The sequence below is a fragment of the Labeo rohita genome, chromosome 25, assembly GCF_022985175.1.
Source record: "Labeo rohita strain BAU-BD-2019 chromosome 25, IGBB_LRoh.1.0, whole genome shotgun sequence".
Taxonomy (NCBI): Eukaryota; Metazoa; Chordata; class Actinopteri; order Cypriniformes; family Cyprinidae; genus Labeo; species Labeo rohita.
Window position 1 is genome coordinate 19378288 of NC_066893.1, and position 22136 is coordinate 19400423.

Below are 22136 nucleotides of genomic sequence, written 5' to 3' on the forward strand. Positions count from 1 at the left end.
GTGACAGACGGAAGATGAAACCGCACATTTACTCGGTGATGGCAGAACTCCCTTTGAGCTAAAAGTGTCAGTATCTAATTGCAGGCTTCTGTTGGCTCCTGAATGTGAACATGGACTGACATGAGTGAGTCTTTGTAGCTTCGCTCCAAACCAAAGGTTGTGTGGATCCAATTGAGCGGAGATGACGGAACTCATTACACCAAACATTCTGGGAAGAATTTGGATGAAATCTGCCTCAAAGGCTCAGATTGGCTTTTGTAAAACAAATTTCTTCACCGAAACCCCAATGTCAGCTTAAATAGGATAAGGTATAAAAAAAAAAAAAAAGAAGAAAAGACCAAGCCATACAACACTTATCTGACAGGATTTTACATTTAATTCGGTGTCTGTCTCTTTATACTGTTTCAGTGCTCTGAATATGACTGTCCTTGCCAACAGTGACTGACAGTCTGACTTCTATTCACCAAAAAAACATTTTGTCAGTGCAGTTTTTTTTTTTTTTTTCATAAACGCTTTCATCATTTTCTTTTTTATTTATCCATGTTAATGTATATACAGGTACATATGTGTATATACATACAAAATACGCTACTGTTCAAAAGTTTGGTATCAGTAAGGTTTTATTTTTTTAAAATAAGTCACTTATGCTGACCAAGGCTATATTCATTTGATTAAGAATACAGTAAAACAGTGAAATAATATTACAATTTACAAATATAATTTAATCCTGTGGTGGCAAATTTTAATTTTCAGCATCTTATTTATTACCAATGTTGAAAACATTGTTGTGCTACTTAATTTGTATTTTATTTTATTAGAAATTTTTGACAACTGTTTTAGGATTCTTTGATTAATAAAATAAGTCCTAACAGTTTTTTTTTTTTTTTTAAACAACATTAACAACTTTTTTTTAAGGAAGAAAGAAAGAAGAAAAAGAAAAGAAACATTCTGACCCCATATTTTGAATTATAGTGTATAAACAAAAAATAAAATACAATAAAATAAAAAGAATATAACTGAATCCCATGCGGGCTGATTTATTACCAGTGTTGGATCCAGTTGAGCTATTTAATTTTTATTTTATTGTATTTATTTCATAAATTTTTAGAAACATTTGACAACTTTTTTCAGGATTCTTTGATGAATTAAATAAGTCTTTACTGTTATTTTAAAATCAATTTAACATATCATTGCTGAATAGTAATGAAAAATACATAAATAAATACTTAATCCTGTGGTGGCAAATTTTCAGCATCTGATTTATTACCATTGTTGAAAGCAGTTGTCAGAACTGAAATTCTTTGATGAATACAAATTAAAAAAAAAAAAAAAAAGAAAAAAAAAAAAAGAAAAAAATTAAATTCAAAATTTATTTTAAATTAAATTAATGGTTCATATTCTTACTATATTATTTGTGTTATATTATTTAACATAAAACAAAAGGAAATAAAATAAAAAAAAACAATAACAAAGAAACAAAATTCACAAATAATCTGAAAACGAAAAGAAAATGAAAAAAAGAAAATAAAAAGATTATTACCAATGTTGGAAACAGTTGTGCTACTAAATTATTATTTTATTTTATTTTTAGAAATGAACATTCTTTGATGAATAAAAAGAAAGAAAGAAAGAAAGAAAGAAAGACAGAAAGAAGAATTTTAAATTAAAAAACCTTATTTTAAATTGAAATAATAGCTCATATTCTTACTACATTATTTATATTATTTAACATAAAACAAAAGGAAATAAAAAAAAACAAACAAACAAAAAACACAAATTATCTGAAAACAAAAATAAAATGAAAAAAGAAAATAAAAAGATTATTCCCAATGTTGGAAACAGTTGTGCTACCAAATTTAATTCTATTTAATTTCATTTCATTTTTTAGAAACATTTTTTTTAGGATTATTTGACGAATAAAAAGTTAAAAAGAACAGCATTTATTTAAAAAATGGAAATCTTTTGTAACAATATATGTCTTTACTGTATTTTTTAAAACCAATTTAACATATCCTTGCTGAATAATAGTAGTAATATATATATATATATATATATATATATATATATATATATATATATATATATATAAACATAGTATTACTGTTTTTACTCTATTTTTGACCAAATAAATGCAGCCTTGATGAATGTAAGAGACTTCTTTTAAACATACTAAAATCTTACTGATCCCAAACTTTTAGACGATAGTGTATATATATAAAAAAGAAACAAAGTGATACAGTAATTTTGATATATATATATATCTCACTTGTATGCATCACTTTGGAACTAATACCCATAAATACTGATTTTCACAATCTAAGTTAATAAATATATATTATTAAGGTAAACCTTATATGCAGTTCTATCTTACAATGTCAAGTGTTTAATTACTAGTTTCATTGGAAGACCAGTTATACAGCAATCTACCGGCCTCTAGTTTACAGTAAGAGCGATCGTAAACAAACCCACAACGCCTGCAGATGATTCACCACATAGACTAAAGTATGAGCTCATCATGCCATTAGGATTATCCAATAGTGAATTACTCTTCAAGTGCAGTTTTATGTGGGAAATACATATTCAAATAGTTTCTATTAGGGGCTAGTAAATGATCTGCAGGTGTGCATGTCTAATTTTGATTCTTGGACAAAAACTGAATACTAAATATTTTGGTTTCACTCTCAAGATCAGCTAATATAAAATATAAATAACAGAAAAGACAAACAAAAGAGGCCTAATTAATACAAGTAGCCGTTACTGATGTCAATGCCGTTACACTGTCCACCCTTGATCGTCAGAGTCTCCAGGGCGTCCTGTTTCAAGTAGTGAGGAACGTGGTGGGACTTGCTGTCGTTACGCCGCCTCCCGTTCCTACAGATCTCTGCATCTTCTTCATCCTCTTCCTCACTGGATGTGTTACCGTTCACCTCTGTGTCCAGTTCGTTGGCACCAGACGGGTCGCTGTAGGATGAATATTCGATCTCCTCCATGCAGGGCGGCTCGTCGTCCTCGAAACAACTGTGGAAACAAATACAGTGCTGTTATTATTAAACAAACTAAAACAAACATTTAAAAACATTAATATAAATGCTACAACTGAATTAAAACTGTTAAATATAAATATTAGGTGAAAAACAAATAATTTGAAAATAATAATTTAAAAACAAATCTGAAATCAAAATAACAAATATTTCAAAATATTTTTAAAAAACAAAAAGTAAAAACAAAAACAAAAACACACACACAAAAAAAAAAAAAAAAAAAAAAATCACAGAAGTACATAAAACTACTAAACTACAAATAAATTACAAATAAAATGAAAACAAAAATTTAACTAAATAAAAAACTAAATAAAACAAACCAATAAAAATGACAAGTGCTTATAATTACAAAGTAAAAAAACAAACAAAAAGTAAAAAAAAAAAAAATCACAAAAGTACATAAAATTACATTACAAATAAATTACAAACATGAAAATTAAAAATAAAAAATGTCAAAAGTGCTTATAATTACAAAATTTAAAATAAATAAATAAATAAATAAATAAATAATTCAAAATTGAAATAAAAAAAAAAAAAAAAAAAAAAAAAAAAAAAAATACAAAAAGTAAAACAAACAATTTTTTGTTAATTTTAAACTATAATTTTATGAATACCACAACTAAATGAAATTAGCTAAATTAAATATATAAATTTTAGGTGTTAAACAAATTATAATTCAAAACGAAACCTAAAAACATAAATCAAAATAAAAATATTTAGATTTTTTTTTTTTTTTAAATAATTAAAAGCAATTAAAAATACAAAAAAAAAAAAAATTGAAAACAAACAATTAAATATATTTTGTTAATTTTAAACTATAGTTTATATTACTACACACACTATAATAAATTAGCTAAATATAAATATTAGGTCAAAAACTAATTATCATTTGAAACAAAACTGAAATTAAAACAAACAAAATATTTAGAAAAAATGAAAAAAAAAGTAATTAATTTAATTACAAATAAATCTACAAATAAAATTATTAACAAATAAAATTTGTATTTAAAAACAAAATAAAAATGACGAGCGCTAAAACAAACAAAAATGAAAAAAAAGCTAAATAAAAATACAAATGAATAAAAATTACTAAGCACAAAAATGACAATTCTTTTTATACAATGAAACAGATCTTGCTAATTTGAAACTATTATTTAGATGAATACTACAAATAAATTAAATTACCTAAATTAAATATAAATATTAGGTGAAAAACAAATTATAATTTGTTTTTAATTAAACGAAACTTAAAACTGAAATAATAAACTGAATATATATATATATAAAATTAAAAAAATGTAAAAATAAATAAATAAATAAATAAAATCACAAAAGTAGATAAAATTACTAAATTACAAATAAACAAATAAAAATGACAAAAACACTTAAACAAAAATAAAAATAAAAATATAAAATGAAAAAAAAAAAGAATAAAAATAAAGCACAAAAATTTCAAAAAGGAAAAAATAATAAAAGCTCAATAAATAAAAATGGCACAAGCACACATTACTAAAACTAAAACTAAATGAAAGCAAAAATATAAAAAATGACAAAAGCACAATAAATTACAAAAAAACAACAAAAGTGAAAACTAAAGAAAATACATTAAAAGCTAAATAAAAAACAACTGAATAAAAATGACAAAAGCACATACGCTAAATTACTATTACTATTATTATTTACTATTACTAATTACTATTCCTATATATTAAATAATAGTATATAAACAATACTAATATACTACAGCAATGCATTTAAAAAAAAAAAAAAATCAATGAAATGCTCTGTAAGTCATCACTTCATCACCGTGGAGTGAAATTAACAACTAAATTAAATGACCAAAAAAAAAAAAAAAAATATATATATATATATATATATATATATATATATATATATTATTTATATATAATATATATAAATAAATGCAAATAAAAAATAAAAATTAATAAAAAATAACAAAGCACAAAAATTTCAACTAACATTAAAAGTAAAAAAAAAAAAAAAATAATAACAGCTAAATAAATAAAAACAGCCAAACCACACATTACAAAAATTTAAACTAAATGAAAGCAAAAATATTAAAATAAAAACAAATTAATATAAATATGACAAAAGCACAGTAAATTACAAAAAAAGTGAAAACTAAAGAAAATAAATTAAAAGCTAAATAAAAAACAACTGAATAAAAATAAAATTACTAACATAGCACTAAATTACTATTACTATTATTATTTACTATTACTAATTACTATTCCTAGTGTTTATATATTAAATAATAGTATATAAGCAATACTAAAATACTGCAGCAATGCATTTGGAAAAAAAAAAAAAAAAAAAATCAATGAAGTGCTCTGTAAGTCATCACTTCATCACCGTGGAGTGAAATTAATTCAAACGGAAACGCATTGCTCTGTCTCGGCTGCCGGATCCGCCGAAGGATGCGGTGACCTTGAGTTTGCTGAGCGTTTTGATTGACAGTAAACATAAAGCCCAGTCACACTAATCAGATCAAAACCACAGGGATCCATGGAGAACGTGGATGTGACGAGCAATCCGATTCGCCCGTCCTCGCCACCAACGTGTGAGTGTGTGCGCGCACACGCGAGTCTGTTTATCATTTTCTCTGCCCTGGGTGGAAATTAAAGGGAAAAAATAACATCTGGTGTGCCACAATGTGAAGAACAACATTGTATTTTTCCCTCTTCATTATATGGGAAAGATGAGATGACGCTCTGGGTGAAAGACGGAGCGTGTGGGAGCGCTCTCATGAGACGCAGGAGACACGTCCCTTTCACAAACAAATCACGTCCTCTTGACTCGCAAAATGAACCAATTTGTTATGCGGTTGTCAGTGCGGCAACAGGTGCGAGTTACTCGTCTATTCTTCTGGCTGTTACTGGGTGTCCAAATTCAGTGCGGGACACATAACAAGCAGGGATATTAGTGTCTGTTTTGTGGTCGGAGCACCTGTCGTTTGTAAGGAGAGATGATTTGCATATACAGACCACGTGACTGAGGTTAATGTGGCCTTTCGAGTATCTGAACAGCGGCTTTAAAAGAATGTGGAACATATTTATAGAGTCATTGAATGTTTGTAAAACCTTGCCGAAACATCAAGGAAGAGACAAGGCGTCTCTTATTTTTCCAAAACAAAGAAAACAAAAAAAAACAAAACACAAAGAAAACAAAAAAACTCATTTGAAAATATAAATTATAAAATAAAAACAAAATAAAAAAGATCAGAACAAATAATCAGAAATAAAAACAAAACAAAATAAACAAAGAAAACAACAAATAAAGCCACTGAACTGAAATAAAAAATGAAATAAAATATAAAGAATAAATGAAAATAAATTTTGAAATAAAAAGGATCAGAACAAATAATCAGAAATAAAAACAAATAATATATAAAATAAATAAAAAATGAAACACAGAAAACAACAAATAATCATACTGAATTGAAATAAAGCAATCAGCAATAAAACATAAAATAAAAAAATAAAATAAAAAGGATCAGATACTCAGAAATTAAAAAAAAAAAACATTAAATATAAATTAAAACAAAAAACAGAACAAAAAACAAAAATATAATATAAAAAGGATATAAAAAAAGGAAAAGGAAATGATATGAAAATAAATTATAACATAAAAATAAATAATAAAAAAATAAATAATCAAATAAACAAATACCCATACTGAACTAATATAAAAAAATGGAAAAAAGAAAAGAACATGAAAATAAATAATAAAATAAAATAAAAACAAAATGACAAAATAATAAATAACAAAAATAAAATAAAATAAATAAATACAAATAAAACAAAATAAACAAAGAAAACAGAACAAATCAATAAAAAAATAACTTAAAAAATAAAGAAAAGAAAAACTATAAATTAAAAAAAATAATAATAATAAAATAAAAATAATTGGAACAAACAATCAGAAATTAAAAAAAAATACAAAAAATATAAAATAATTAGAAATAAAAAGAAAACAAAATACACAAAGAAAACAGAACAAATAATCACACTGAAGTGAAATTAAATAATTTTAAAACTGAAACTGAACTGAAATAAAAAAATAAATAAACAAACAAACTATGAATAGAAAATAACCTGAAAATACATGATAAAAAATAAACTCAAAAAAGAAAATAAAATGAATAAAAATAAAAATAAAAATAATAAGAAATAAAAAAACATAAAATATAAAATAAATAGAAATAAAAATAAAACAAAAAGAACAGAACAAATGATCACACTGAACAGAAATAACATATAAAAAATAAATAATAATATAAAAGGAGAAAAGAAAAGAATCTAAAAAAATAAATGATAAAATTAAATAAAAACAAAAGAAGAAAATAAAAAAGGATCAGCACAAATAATCATAAATAAAAAGAAATATAATATAAAATAAAGAAAAATAAAGAAAACAGCAAATAACAACACTGAACTAAAATAAAAAAATAAAAGAAAATATAGAAAAGAAAAGAAGAAAAGAAAAGATCTGTTTAAGATAACTTATGATAAGTTTATGTATATGTAAAGTATTGTTTTTTCCCCGCTTGAACAGGACTGGGAAAACATCTCGTCAAAATATCTCTCTTATGGCCACATTTGTTATTTAAAGTTACCATAAAAAAGCATTAACCTTTCTTCGAACTTTATAATGACGTTTTTGTGAATAATCATTTGTTTCATTCAAAATATCTACTGCAGCAGTGAAACACAGATGCGTGCATTGAGCCTGACATTCATTATATACTTGGCACAAAAACACAAAATCAGAGCCAAACTTGAAATATGTTTGGACAAAATGATAAAATGGCAAAAAATGAATAAAATACAATAAACATAAACATTATATATAGTCAATTTCAGTCTAGAATTATTAAAGGAGAAGTTCACTTCCAGAACAACAATTCACAAATAATGTATTCACCCCCTTGTCATCCAAGATGTTCATGTCTTTCTTTCTTCAGTCGTAAAGAAATTATGGTTTTTGAGGAAAACATTTCAGCATTTTCTTCAAATAATTGACTTCAATTGTGCCCCTGATTTTGAACTTCCTAAATGTAGTTTAAATGCAGCTTCAAAACGATCCCAGCCGCGGAAGGAGGGTCTTATCTAGCAAAACGATCTGTAATTTTTTTCAGAAAATAAAAATGTGTATACTTTTTAAGCACAAAAGCTCGTGTAGCACAGGCTCTGGGATGCGCGTTCACGACGCTACGTAAGAAAATAAGATGGAGTTTTTCGCCATACTTTACCTTTTTGAGCCGGAGTACACAGACGATGAACTTAGACGTGATTCGTAGTAGTGATGGGAAGTTCGGATCATTTTACCGACTCTGACTTTTGAGTCTCATTCAGCAAAATGAACGAATCTTTTTGAGTCATTTCGCTAATTTTAGCAAAATCAGCATCATGTGACAGCCCCATAAGATGAACGGACGACTCGAAAAACCCAGACTCAAAACAGGTGAACTAATTCCAGTACAGAACCTAATAGGATGTTGCGCATGCGCGACTGAATGAATCACTCCCCGAGACGACTTGTTCTTCGAGAGTCACATTAAAGATTCGTTCAAAATGAACAAAGCGTTCAAGAACGACCCGTGGACGTGCATCCCAGAGCCTGTGCTACACAAGCTTTTGTGCTTAAAAAGTATACAAATTTTTATTTTTCGAAAACAATGACAAGACCTTTCTTCCTCGGCTGGGATCGTTTAGAGCCCTTTGAAGCTGCATTTACACTACATTTTGGAAGTTCAAAATCAGTGGCACAATTTGTCCATTATATGAAGAAAAATCCTGAAATGTTTTTCTCAAAAACCATCATTTCTTTACAGCTGAAGAAAGAAAGACATGAACATCTTGGATGACAAGGGGGTGAGTAAATTATTTGTAAATTGTTGTTCTGGAAGTGGACTTCTCCTTTAAAGTCTACTTAGTATTATTTATTTGATGTTTTGATGCAATTTTTCTTTAAGAGCTCTTGAGACTCATGCATTATGACGCTGGAGAAAAGACACAATTATTGACTTCCACAGAGTTACAACAGGGACGTGTGTCAATAACGTTTTAATGTCACAACTGAATGAACTCATAATGATGGGTTTTGAGGAAACAGGGCACCTTCATATGTGTAAGCAACACTGCCACGACCTACAGTCCTGTTCGCAGCTCTGCAAGCAAAGACTTTGCGTACTTATGCAGGGCTGCTTTCAATTACTTTAAGTGGCCGCTGAGAGCGAGAGCTGTTCATTTCTGTGCCGCTCGGCCACGGGGAGTCCATGCATCTTTGTGCCAGTCAGCAGGTTGGCTTTTCAGCACTCAATCATAAAAACGCAACATCGCACATCTCGAAAAGATCAGAAGACAACTGGCAATGGGGAACTTCAGATAGATATAGGGGATACTGGAGCTAGTTGTCATACTTTCTACTATAAATTCTAAAGTATAGTTACCCAAAAAAATATAAATTCTGTCATTGTTTACTCATTTACATTATTTACACATCCACAGATATTTTGAAGAATGTTGATAACCAGCCAAACAGTTGAAGATAGTCATTGACTTTCATAGTATTTTCTTTTCCATGCTATGGAAGACTACCATCAATTGACTGGGTAACAACTATCATCTTTTGTGTTCATCAGAACACAATCTATTAATATTTTGAATTAGCTTTTGTTTAAGTTTCATAAATTGTGTTTTATTCTTGTTTAACTGTGTGTTTCAAGATGACTTTTTTTTTTCCTTTAAGTTTGTTTTTCATCTATTTCAACTATAATAATTATAGATATTTTGTTTTTTAATTTTAATTTCAGCTTGGGTTTTAGTAAAAGTTACTCACCAAGGCAACTTTTCAAATTATTTTTTAGTTAGAATTTTTCTTCTATTTCATCTATAATATTTATAGATATTTTGCTTCAACTTTCAACAAAAATTTCATTTTAAGAAAAATAAATAAATAAATAAATAATTTCTGTTTTGGTTTTAGTAAAAGTTACCCGCCAAAGTTTTAATATATTTCAACTATAATATTTATACATATTTTGTGTTAAATTTTTAAATATTATTATATTATTATTTATTATTTATAATTTATAAATATAATATTTCAAGTAAAATGTAATAAAAAAAAATATTTTAAATTTTAGCTTTTTTTAGGTTGAAGTTTTTAATCTATTTCAACTATAATATTTCAACTAAAATCTCATTTTAAGACAAAAAAATTCAATTTTAATTTTAATTTCTGCTTTGGTTTTAGTAAGTTTAGTAAGTTTTTAATCTACTTCAACTATAATATTTCAACTAAAATGTAATTTTTAGAAAAAAAAAACAATTTTATTTTAATTTGAGCTTTTTAAGTTGAAGTTTTTAATCTATTTCAACTAAAATCTCATTTAAAAAAAATTCTATTAGTAAGTTTTTAATCTATTTCAACTATAATATTTCAATTAAAATCTAATTTTAAGGAAAAAAAAACGTAAATTTATTTTAATTTTAGCTTTTTTTAAGTTTAAGTTTTTAATCTATTTCAACTATAATATTTAAACTAAAATTAAATTTTAAGAAAAAAAAAAAAATTAATTTCAGCTTTTGTTTTAGTAAAAGCTTCTCGCCAAGACAATAATTTTTTTTTTTAAGTTTAAGTTTAAGTTTAAGTTTTTATCCATGTCAACTATAATATTTATAGATACTTTAACTTTCAACTAAAATTCCACTTTAAGAAAAAAATATATGAATTTTAATTTTGGTTTTAGCAAAAGCTACTCAGTTACTGAAAAGTTACTTTAAATTTAAGTTTTTCATCTATTTCAACTATAATATTTATAGATATTTTAACTTTCAACAAAAATTCAATTGTAAGAAAAATATTTTAATTTTAATTTCAGCTTTGGTTCAGGTTTATTCCTTGACAAGGCAAGATGGTTTTTTTTTTGGTTTTTTTTTTAAGTTTCTTATCTATTTCAACCATCATATTTATAGATATTTTGTTTCAACTTTCAGAAATGTCAACAATTTTAGTTAACGTCTGTGACAACATACCCCAATAGCAGGCACTATATGGGATAAATTGTCACATTGGGAACCTGCTATTGATCTCAGCGTGAAGTGCCATTAACAAGCCATTGTAATTCTGTAATGTGACATTTCTCAATAACACAATTGTTATTGGATCAAGAAAGTATTGAATGACAATAAGTTGGTGTTACATACCAGAACTGAGCTAAAGCAGTTTAAACAGCTGGGAAAACTATTCACTAGCTCATATGATATCAAAAGGAAAATGAAAGTTGGTAAAACAAGTTACTGCATTATGATTTAGGATTATTAATATTATATATTGCACATAATATTTTGTTATATGTGACAACTACTCCTGGTCTCCTCTATAGACAGAAAAAGAGCAAAACGGAAAGAGAAAGACTGAAATCTATAATTCAGTTCCTTAAAGTCAATGGGTTGGGGAAGCCGAGGGTCCTGTGTGGCTAATTTGCTGCAGGTTTTCAGAACACAATCACCTGCCATTTCAATTACTCCAAGATCACTTGTAATTCACTGTACGGATGGAAGACAATCAATGACTATCAGGAGGATTATGCAGCTGTGGCTGGAGACTGAACACAGGGACTCAGGGGGTTAGATAAACAGACAGTCGCAGGGTTTGCGGTTGACCACTCCACATAGTCGTGAAAGGAAATCCTATTAGCTATAGCACTTGCTTCTATATATGCTTCTGGTGTCTACCAGCATGGGCTAACTGAAGCGTGCTGAACAGCCAGACATAGACGCCTTCATTTCATCATTCTCAAAAGCAGAGGAGGAGACCAAACAAGGATTTTCTTGATCGGTAGAAATAAAAGATTAGACATGCTGTATCCTTAATCTAACAATAACAATGCAAAGCCCCAAAAAGGACACCCGGAGCAATGTAAACAAAGATGGAAAAAAGCAGACATTTGGAAATCACCATTGCTATGATGTCAAAAATATTGTTTCATACATACAGTATGTCCACCCATATTTTTATATAAAAGCATATTCAATATTCAGCATCATGGTGAAGCATTAGTATATTCAAATATGTACTATATATATGCTAGTAAATATTTAAATAGGTATTTTAGCATTATATGTGCCATATATCATTCATAGTACATAATAAGATAATATAATATAATATAATAATGTATGTAAAAGTCCTAAATTCACAGCTTGTACATTAAAATGGTAATTAAGGTTAAACTAAATGAAATTACATTTATTTAAATTAAAATAATGTCTACTATACGTTATATGATGAACAGGATGTCCACCCTATAATATAACATAATATAATATAACATAATATAACATAATATAATATAATATAATATAATATAATATAATATAATATAATATAATATAATATAATATATTTAAAAGTCCTAAATTCACAACTTGTAAATAAAATCGTAATTAAAATAAATAATAAAATGTAAAATGTGTAATATAATATAATATAATATAATGCAATATAATATAACACAGTATAATATAATATAATAATATGTAAAAGTCCTAAATAAACAGTTTGTAAATTAAAATGGTAATTAATAATATAATTAATAATATAATATAATATAATATAATATAATATAATATAATATAATATAATATAATAAAAGTCCTAAATTCGCAACTTGTAAATGGAAATGGTAATTAAAATAAATAAAATAAAATGTAAAACATGTAATATAATATAATATAATATAATATAATGTAATATAATGTAATATAATATAACACAGTATAATATAATATAATAATATGTAAAAGTCCTAAATGAACAATTTGTAAATTAAAATGGTAATTAATAATATAATATAATATAATATAATATAATATAATATAATATAATATATTATAATATAATATAATATAATACAATATAATATAATATAATATAATATAATATAATATAATATAATATAATATAATAAAAGTAAATAAATTCGCAACTTGTAAATTGAAATGGTAATTCAAATAAATAAAATAAAATATAAAACATGTAATACAATGTAACATAATATAATATAATATAATATAATATAATATAATATAATATAATATAATATAATATAATGATGTATGTAAAAGTCCTAAATACACAACTGGTCAAATAAAATAAAATACAATAATATGTTACATGATGTACAGTGACCATTACAACATGACGCTCTGTAACAGCTATATTCAACCATTTAAGCTGTGATGTCACATCCAACCCACTATTGGGTATGACCTTTGACCCCCTACCCATAATTCTTTATGAGCATCCGTTTATACGTCATTATGTTTTATATATATGACACCATAAATTCAACACAGCTGACAGAAGTATTGATGAGCCAAATATGTCTGCAACACTTAAATCTTGTATTGCAGAAGACGGCTGTGTACCTCTCTCAAAACACAACATTACCAACAACAAAACTATAGCATTAAAAGTTTAAAATTCCTTTCTTGGCAAATTAAAAAGCTTACGATATAAAACATTTCCACCGTTTGACTTGTCACATGTTCATCTGATGTAAAGATAAAAACATTCTGCCCTAATTTTCCTTCCTTCCTTCCTCCGGTGTGTGTTTACCCAGCAGAAATAACACCCGTCTGATGTTTCACTATAGGTTTGATGGTTCAGAGTCTTAAATAGCTGAATTCTGCTATTACCAACTCCAAATGCTAAGAGTCGTCTCCCAGACTCGGGAAGCAGCTCGACAAATCCGCTATTTTGGTTTAATGATCTACAGAAGTCTCTGTTGGCTCGGCTAAATTGGTACGCGTGCTTATGAAACACTAGCGCGTTCTCCATTTGTCATCTCGCCAGCGCGCTAGCAGAAAGAGTTTGATTTCCACTTTGGGTAGTTGCTAAGTAAATATATCATTCCTTCAAGTATTATGCAAATATTTACAAGGCCTGTGCCACATTTCAATGAATATGAGAACAGACATGTGGCAAAGACTTTTTTTTTTGTTTTGTGGTATACAAAACAACCCGATACCCTGCAATCGACATACACATTGTAAATGCAGACGTTTGATTGCATTATTATTCCGACAGGCAGTATATGTCTGCTAAGAGGATGATTTCCAAACAAGCAAAGATTTTCTAGCAATTTGTTTGTGTTGTGGGCAATACTCTGCAAAAAGCAGCACAATGCTTATCATTACCTTGACTGACCTTACGGAGATACATATGTGCTGCTTTCAGGACCTTTTGTGTTTACAATTCAAAGCCAACGGCTGATCTTGGCTGATCAAACAGATCACAAAGTGCGACTTAGACATCATTAGGAAAGCATATTTCTGTTTTCGTCTATGAAAACTCAACAAATAAAGACAGGATTTAAAAAAGGGACAAATATTTTTAAATGTGAAGTTTGGCAGCAAAGCAGAGGATTCAGAACAAAAACGAAACTATCACGAATGTCTTCTAATGCGTTTGATTACGCACAGACGAGTAAACAGAAGCTAAAATGATTTATCATGCCACATTAAAGAGCGTCAAAATGGTATTTATTGCTTGAATTTCCTAATGAAATGGACAGAATTTAAAATCTGAGACTTTGTTTCATGTCAACAGTAACACAAAGCCTATTGATATTTATTGGAAGACAGATTCATCAACTCATTCATCAACTGAAAACAGCACAGACTAAAAGATCGATTGTGATTTAAGAATCGATATTGGTTCATATTTATGAGAATCTATTAAAATCGAGAAATCATTTTTTTTTTTTTTTTTTTTTTTTTTACCTAGCCCTAGTGTATTTTGTTGTTTTTAAAACACTGCGCTGTCGTCCTGTAGGTTCATGATCAAAATGAAAAAATGAAGAAAAATAAGAGCAATTAAATGTGTTATTCTAATTAAAATACAAAAGTTAAAATGGCAGGTAATAACAGAATTTTTACGACCCTGTCCATCAAAATGACGGACAATGATAAAGTCTAGCACAACCTCTGGTCTCATGTGCTCATCTAGGCTGTATTTATTTGGTCATAAATGCAGTAAAAACTGTAATATTGTGAAATATTATAACAATTTGAAATCGCTATTTTCTAATTTATTATATTTGAAAATGTAATTTATTCCTGTGATGGCAAAGCTAACTTTCAACAGCTATCAAGTTCGCAGTGTCACATCCTTCAGAAAGCATTCTAATATGCTGATTGCAAAAATATGTATTATTATTATTATTATTATTATTATTATTAATAATAAAGGTAAAATATTATTTTTTTCTAAATAAAAAAACTGAATAAATACCAACATTAAAATAACAATAAAATAAATAGAAAAAAATAAAATAATTATAAAATAAATAAACAAAAAATAAAATAAAATAAACGACTGATGACTGGCAAGATTTATTTATTTTATTTTATTTATGTTTGTTTATTTTATTTTTGTATTTATTTTATTGTTGGTATTTATGTTATTTATTATTTATTTAGAAAAATTATTATAGCTTTAATAATAATAATAATAACAATTAATAATAAAATATATTAAAGTAGAAAATGGTTCTTTTAAATTGTAATAATATTTCACAATATTACCATTTTTACTGCATTTATGACCAAATAAATACAGCCTTTTTGAGCACATAAGACTTAAAAAATGTTATTTATTTATTATTATTAATAATTATTTATTTATTTTATTATTATTATTTATTTATTTTTACATTTTTGTAAGTAATCTCAAATGCAGTCAAAATTGTAATACTGTGAAATATTTTAATATATTTATATAATTTAATATATACAGTTTTTACATTTTTGTAAGGCGGCTGCATTTATTTGGTCGAAATTATACAGTAAACACTGTAATAGTGTGAAATATATATAAAATATATAATAAAAAAATGAAATAACTGTTTTCTATTTTAATATACATAAAACTGTAATTTATTCCTGTGATGCAAAGCTGAATTTTCAGCATCATTACTCCAGTCTTCAGTGTCACATGATCCTTTAGAAATCAGTCTAATATGCTGACTTTATGCAAAATGTATTATTATTATTATTATTATTATTATTATTATTATTAAAGCTGATATAATATTTCTAAATAAAAAACAAATAAACAAAAAAGACACTAAATTAATGATGGATGATGCTTTTATGCAAAAAAAAAAAAAAAAACATTATTAATACCATTGTTGTTGTTGTTGTTAATGTTGTTGTTAATGTTGAAGAACTCTTTGATGAACAAAATTAAAAAGAACAGCATTTATTTAAAAGAAATCTTTTGTAACATTATAAACGTCTTATCGATTCAGTGCATCCTTGATGAATACATAACATATATCAATAAATAAACCAAGGTTATTTTATATTTCATTTTAGCTGAAGAATTTTTGTGAAATCGCCTTGTCAGTCCAAAAATAATGTTTTTGTAATTCAACTACAAATATTTTATTTACATAAGTCATTTACTCATTTAGTCTCCCACGGCTTGTCTATTGTGTTTGTACAATAGCAGTAAAACCCTTTGTGAGTTTCATAATTATATGCAGTCTCGATCGGATTATCGATGTCATCCAATCGACAGATTCCAGCGCAATCAGAATCAACAATGCAAGTGTGAGAGACGAGGACCAAATCTCCTCCCACCATCACCTCCTGACCAAAAAACAATCCACGGGTCATTAGAATTCTCCCCTCGCGCATTTGATAAAGGCTCTTAGCGGTTTGAATTTTAAAAGCCTAATTTATCAGTGAGTGAAAAGGAAAAAAACCGCTTCAGCTGGAGTTGGAAAATATGTTTTGCACATTTCTCCTCTATTCAAATCAAAACGCAAAAGCAATGAAACAAACCGGCCAACTCATTCATACATGAAGCTGCTGTTCCGACAAGCCCAAGATGCATTCAAATCACTATATTCACACACACAGCTTTGTGCCATCAAGCTGATTTGACCAATTTTGGTTTCAGCAAGTTCAGCAAGTGTGTACTCCAACCTAAACTTTGAAGGCACCATCAAAAGTTTGTGAACACTACCAGAAAATAAATAAATAAAGCATATTATTATTTCTGAAGGAGCTGAAAATTCAGCTTTCCATCACAGGAATAAATTCTATTTTAAAGTACATTAAAATAGAACACCACTATTTTAAATTGCAATAATATTTCAGAATATTACTGTTTTTTCTGTATTTTTAATTAAATAAATGCAGCCTTGATGAGTAGAAACGACTACATATACATACATACATATATATATATATATATATATATATATATATATACATTTTTGGTCACTAAATTAAACTTCAAAGTCATTTTTTACTATTATGCAGTTTATGCATAAGGAGGCAGCGTGATGTTTCATGTTAATGACATTAGTGATATTTTAGCTCTTTCGAATGCAGAACCATGATTTAATTAGTCTTAAGAAAGGAGTTAAGTGTATCTGGAGAGAGGTGTGCTGCACCACCAAATGGCATGTAATTGCTTCTCAAATCCCTTGGTGAAGACCTGGTCTAAAAAATTAATATATAAATAAAATAAAATATCATTGAACTACTTAAAATGGATTATTGTTTCACATGCATGAACTACTTATGAGGTGGCAGTAAGTACGGATGAGACCGGAAAGAGTACTTGAATTGTACTTTTCTCTGAAATGTCATGATTTGTAGAGAATTACAACAAATGACATGTACATGATGTGAGTTAAGAAGACCTGTTGAAAGTAAAATGACTATACCAAGAAATAATATACTATAATATATATAGTATATATAGCATAGTATAATACTATAATATATAGTATATTATTGTAATATATTCACTTTAATAATATATAATAAATAATTTTAATGTTTAATTATATACACATTTGCCATACTAATAACATATATATTATAATATTCCAATAAATTTACTTAATAATACAAAAAAAATATTACATTTAAGCTTAAATACATTATTTTAATATGTCACACATTTGTTTTTATAATTTAATAATTTATTTTATTTAAAATTTAATATCTTTATAATAATAATAATAATAATAATTATTATTATTATTATTATTATTTATTTATTTTAACATTTTATATTTTAACAACAACAGCAATGACAATAACAACAACAACAACAACAACAACAACAATAATAATAACAACAACAACAACAACAACAACAACAATAAGCCATAATGGTCAAGATTTAAACCTGTTCAAAGCAGCGAAGTTATTATTTAAATTTACTATACTATACTTTTAAACTACATTTATAAGTATATTATACAGATATTATAAAAATATTTACATTTAAATTGTAAAGTTTTACTAAATATGTATAATAATTTATTATAATATTTAATAATAATAATAATATAATAATAATAATAATAATAATAATAATAATAACACATTTATAATAATTATTAAAATATTATTTTAATATTTGATTATTTAAAAATCTCATTTAAAATATAGCTATTATTTATAATTATTTATATTTTATAATCTATTTATAATAATTATTAAAATTATAATTTATTGTAATATTTTATCATTTTAAAATCCCATTTTGAAGATAACAATAAAAACAATAATAATAATAATAATAATAATATAACGTATAACTTATATTTTATAATATATTTATAATTTAAATATTACTGTTTTTCGTAATATTTAATTATTTAAAAATCACATTTAGAAGATAACTATTATTATTATTATTATTATTATTATTATTATTATTATTAGTATATATTTACAATTAAATAAAATTAAATATTTATTTTAAAAATCTAATTTAAAAGAGAACTACAACAATACTACTACTACTACTACTATTGATTTATATATATATATATATATATATATATATATATATGCTAATTTAAAAGACAACAACAACAATAATAACAACAACAACACTACACTATAATAATAACAAGAATACACTTTTTGTCATTGGCAATAAAAGAACATAATTGTCAAGATAATTGTAAACCTGTTCAAGGCAGCAAAACTATCAATATTTTATTATACATTTATAATAAGTATTTAAATATAATTATTCTAATACTTAATTATTCAAGATCCTCATTTAAAAGATACAACATAAAATACGACTACTACTACCACTAATAATACACTTTTTAACATTTGCAATTAAAAAACAACAACAACAACAAAAACATTAAGGTCAACCACTACTGAAAGGGCAAATGTCAAAAAAGCAAAACCAAAAAGGATCTGTGGTGAAACAAAATCAACAGGCGTTTTAAGACCTTGATGGCACGCATTAATTTCAAGAAAATGCGCCATAAATCTTCAACAAGATCTGGCTCTTCAAAAAGCTCTGGAAAAAAAATAAAAGAAGGACTGATTAAAAAAAAAAAGTCCAAAGTTCCGGAAATAATTTCATTTGCAGATTAGAAGGGGCAAGCTGCGTGCTGCATGTAGGGCGAGGGAGTGTTCGTGTCTGCGTGACGGCGGGGGACAGCGATTCAATCAGCTCTCTCCTGGGAGACGGCCATGGCTGCACAAGGATATGCAGCTCTTGTTTACAGTGTGTGCTCTCACAAACTATTACAGACACCTCATAAGAGATCTGCCAGCAAATATCTCCTAGAAGGCATTAAAATCAACGCCACTCAAAAGCTGTTTGCAGCCCACTTTTCAAGCTCTTATCTTGCCCTCCCTCCTCTTCCTCTGTGTCTGAACGCATGCTAGTAAAAGATGTGCAGAGGTACTTTCATTTTACAACACATCCTGCTATCAAGCCTGTTCATGCGGGGACTGTAACACAGGCAACAGCAGCTCTGAATTTTAACTACGCTTATAATGATTCTTTTGGAGAGTCTGTCCAATTGTGCATTAATAATTAAACGTGCAACTCAACAACTGAGCAATATGAAGTTCTGGCAAACTTTCAGAGGTGCAAAACAATTAGTGCAGACTCCCTATGATCCATCGCTTCACTGATTTCGGTGGAATATTTTGCAGGATGCCATTCCTTGGATAAATAAAGGGACTAAAATGTAGATTTATCACATAAACCAATTATCTAAGACATTTTGTTGTCTTCAGAACTACAAGAACAACTTTCATGTTTTTGTGAGTCCGCAGTCAGAAATACATGAAGGCATTGCCTTCTTGATACATAAAATGATTAAAGTGTAGTACAATAAACGTAACATTCAGTTAGCTTGAATATAATAAAAAACACAGTAAAACAAAATGCAATTTCTGGCCAAAACATTAATTAATTAACTAATTAATTTATTTATTAATTAATAAATGATTTGCTGATGCTGGAAGGAAGGAAGGAAGGAATAAATAAATAAATAAACCGTGATTAATCAAAATTTCTAGGTCCCTGTTTACAAAGGGTATTTTAGCTAATTATACATCAATAAATAAATAGATAAATAAAATAAAGTCTACAATATATAAAATAATATAATATAATATAACATAATATAATATAATATAATATAATACAATGTATGTAAAGTCCTAAATTCACAACTGGTAAATTAAAATGGTAATTAAAGTTACAAAAAAAGTGCAAGAAAACTTTATAAACATTATAAAACATTATAAATAAAATAAAATAAAATAAAATAAAATAAAATAAAATAAAATAAAATAAAATAAAATAAAATAAAACAAAATAAAATAAAATAAAATATATGTAAAATCCCTAAATTCACAACTGGTAAATTAAAATGGTAATTAAAGTGCAAAAAAAATTAATAATAATATTATTATTATTATTATTATTATTATTATTATTATTATTATTATTAATAATAATGATAATAATAATAATAATAATAATAATATAATATATAATATATATATACACACATATATACATATACATATATATATATAATATGTAAAGTCCTAAATTCACAACTGAGTGCATATTAAAATTATATAAATGAATGAAAATAAATTAAATTAAAATTAAAATTATAAATTAAAATTAAAATTAAAAAAATTAAAATTAAAATTAAAATTAAAATAAAATAAAATAAAATAAAATAAAATAAAATAAAATAAAAATAAAATAAAATAAAATAAAATAAAATAAAATAAAATAAAATAATGTAAAAAAATTCACAACTGGTAAATTAAAATGGTAATAATAAAATAAAATATTATTATTATTATTATTATTATTATTATTATTATTATTATTATTAATAATAATGATAATAATAATAATAATAATAATAAATATAATATATATATATATATATATATATATATATATATACACACATATACATATACATATACATATATATAATGTATGTAAAGTCCTAAATTCACAACTGAGTGCAAGAAACTTTAAAATTATAAATGAATGAAAAATTAAATTAAATTAAAATTATATTATTAAAATTAAAATTAAAATTAAAATTAAAAATAAAATAAAATAAAATAAAATAAAATAAAATAAAATAAAATAAAATAAAATAAAATAAAATAAAATAAAATAAAATAAAAGTAAAGGCCATAAATTCACAACTGGTAAATTAAAATGGTAATTAAAAGAAAAAAAAAAAAAAAAAAAGTGCAAGAAACTTTAAAATTCTAACTGAAGAAAAATAAAATGAAATAAAATGAAATAAATAAAATAAAATAAAATAAAATAAAATAAAATAAAATAAAATAAAATAAAATAAAATAAAATAAAATAAAATATATGTAAAAACCCTAAATTCACAACTGGTAAATTAAATTGGTAATTAAAGCAAAAAAAAAAAAAAAAAGTGCAAGAAACTTTAAAATTATAAATGAAGAAAAATAAAATAAAATAAAATAAAATAAAATAAAATAAAATAAAATAAAATAAAATAAAATAAAATAAAATAAAATAAAATAAAATAAAATGTATGTAAAGCCCTAAATTCATTTTAAAAATGTCCAAGAAACTTTAAATTTCTAAATGAATAAAATAATGAAAATAATGATAAATGAAGAAAAATGAAATGAAATAAAATAAAATCTAAAATATGTTATATGATGTACAGTATGTACACCCATATTTATA

At 25.4% G+C, this 22136-nt stretch overlaps 1 protein-coding gene across 4 annotated transcripts in view; it reads right to left on the bottom strand.

Annotated features, from left to right (window-relative positions):
* Positions 1–1119: 1119 nt before the first annotated feature.
* The window catches only part of LOC127156274 (cytosolic carboxypeptidase 4), a 249185-nt gene continuing 228168 nt past the window's right edge, over positions 1120–22136 (bottom strand). For all 4 annotated transcript variants that reach the window (XM_051099028.1, XM_051099029.1, XM_051099030.1 and 1 more), the window contains one exon: positions 1120–3018. In XM_051099028.1, the coding sequence (XP_050954985.1) occupies positions 2739–3018 (280 nt within the window). In that variant the 3' untranslated portion in view covers positions 1120–2738. The remainder of the gene's footprint in view (positions 3019–22136) is intronic.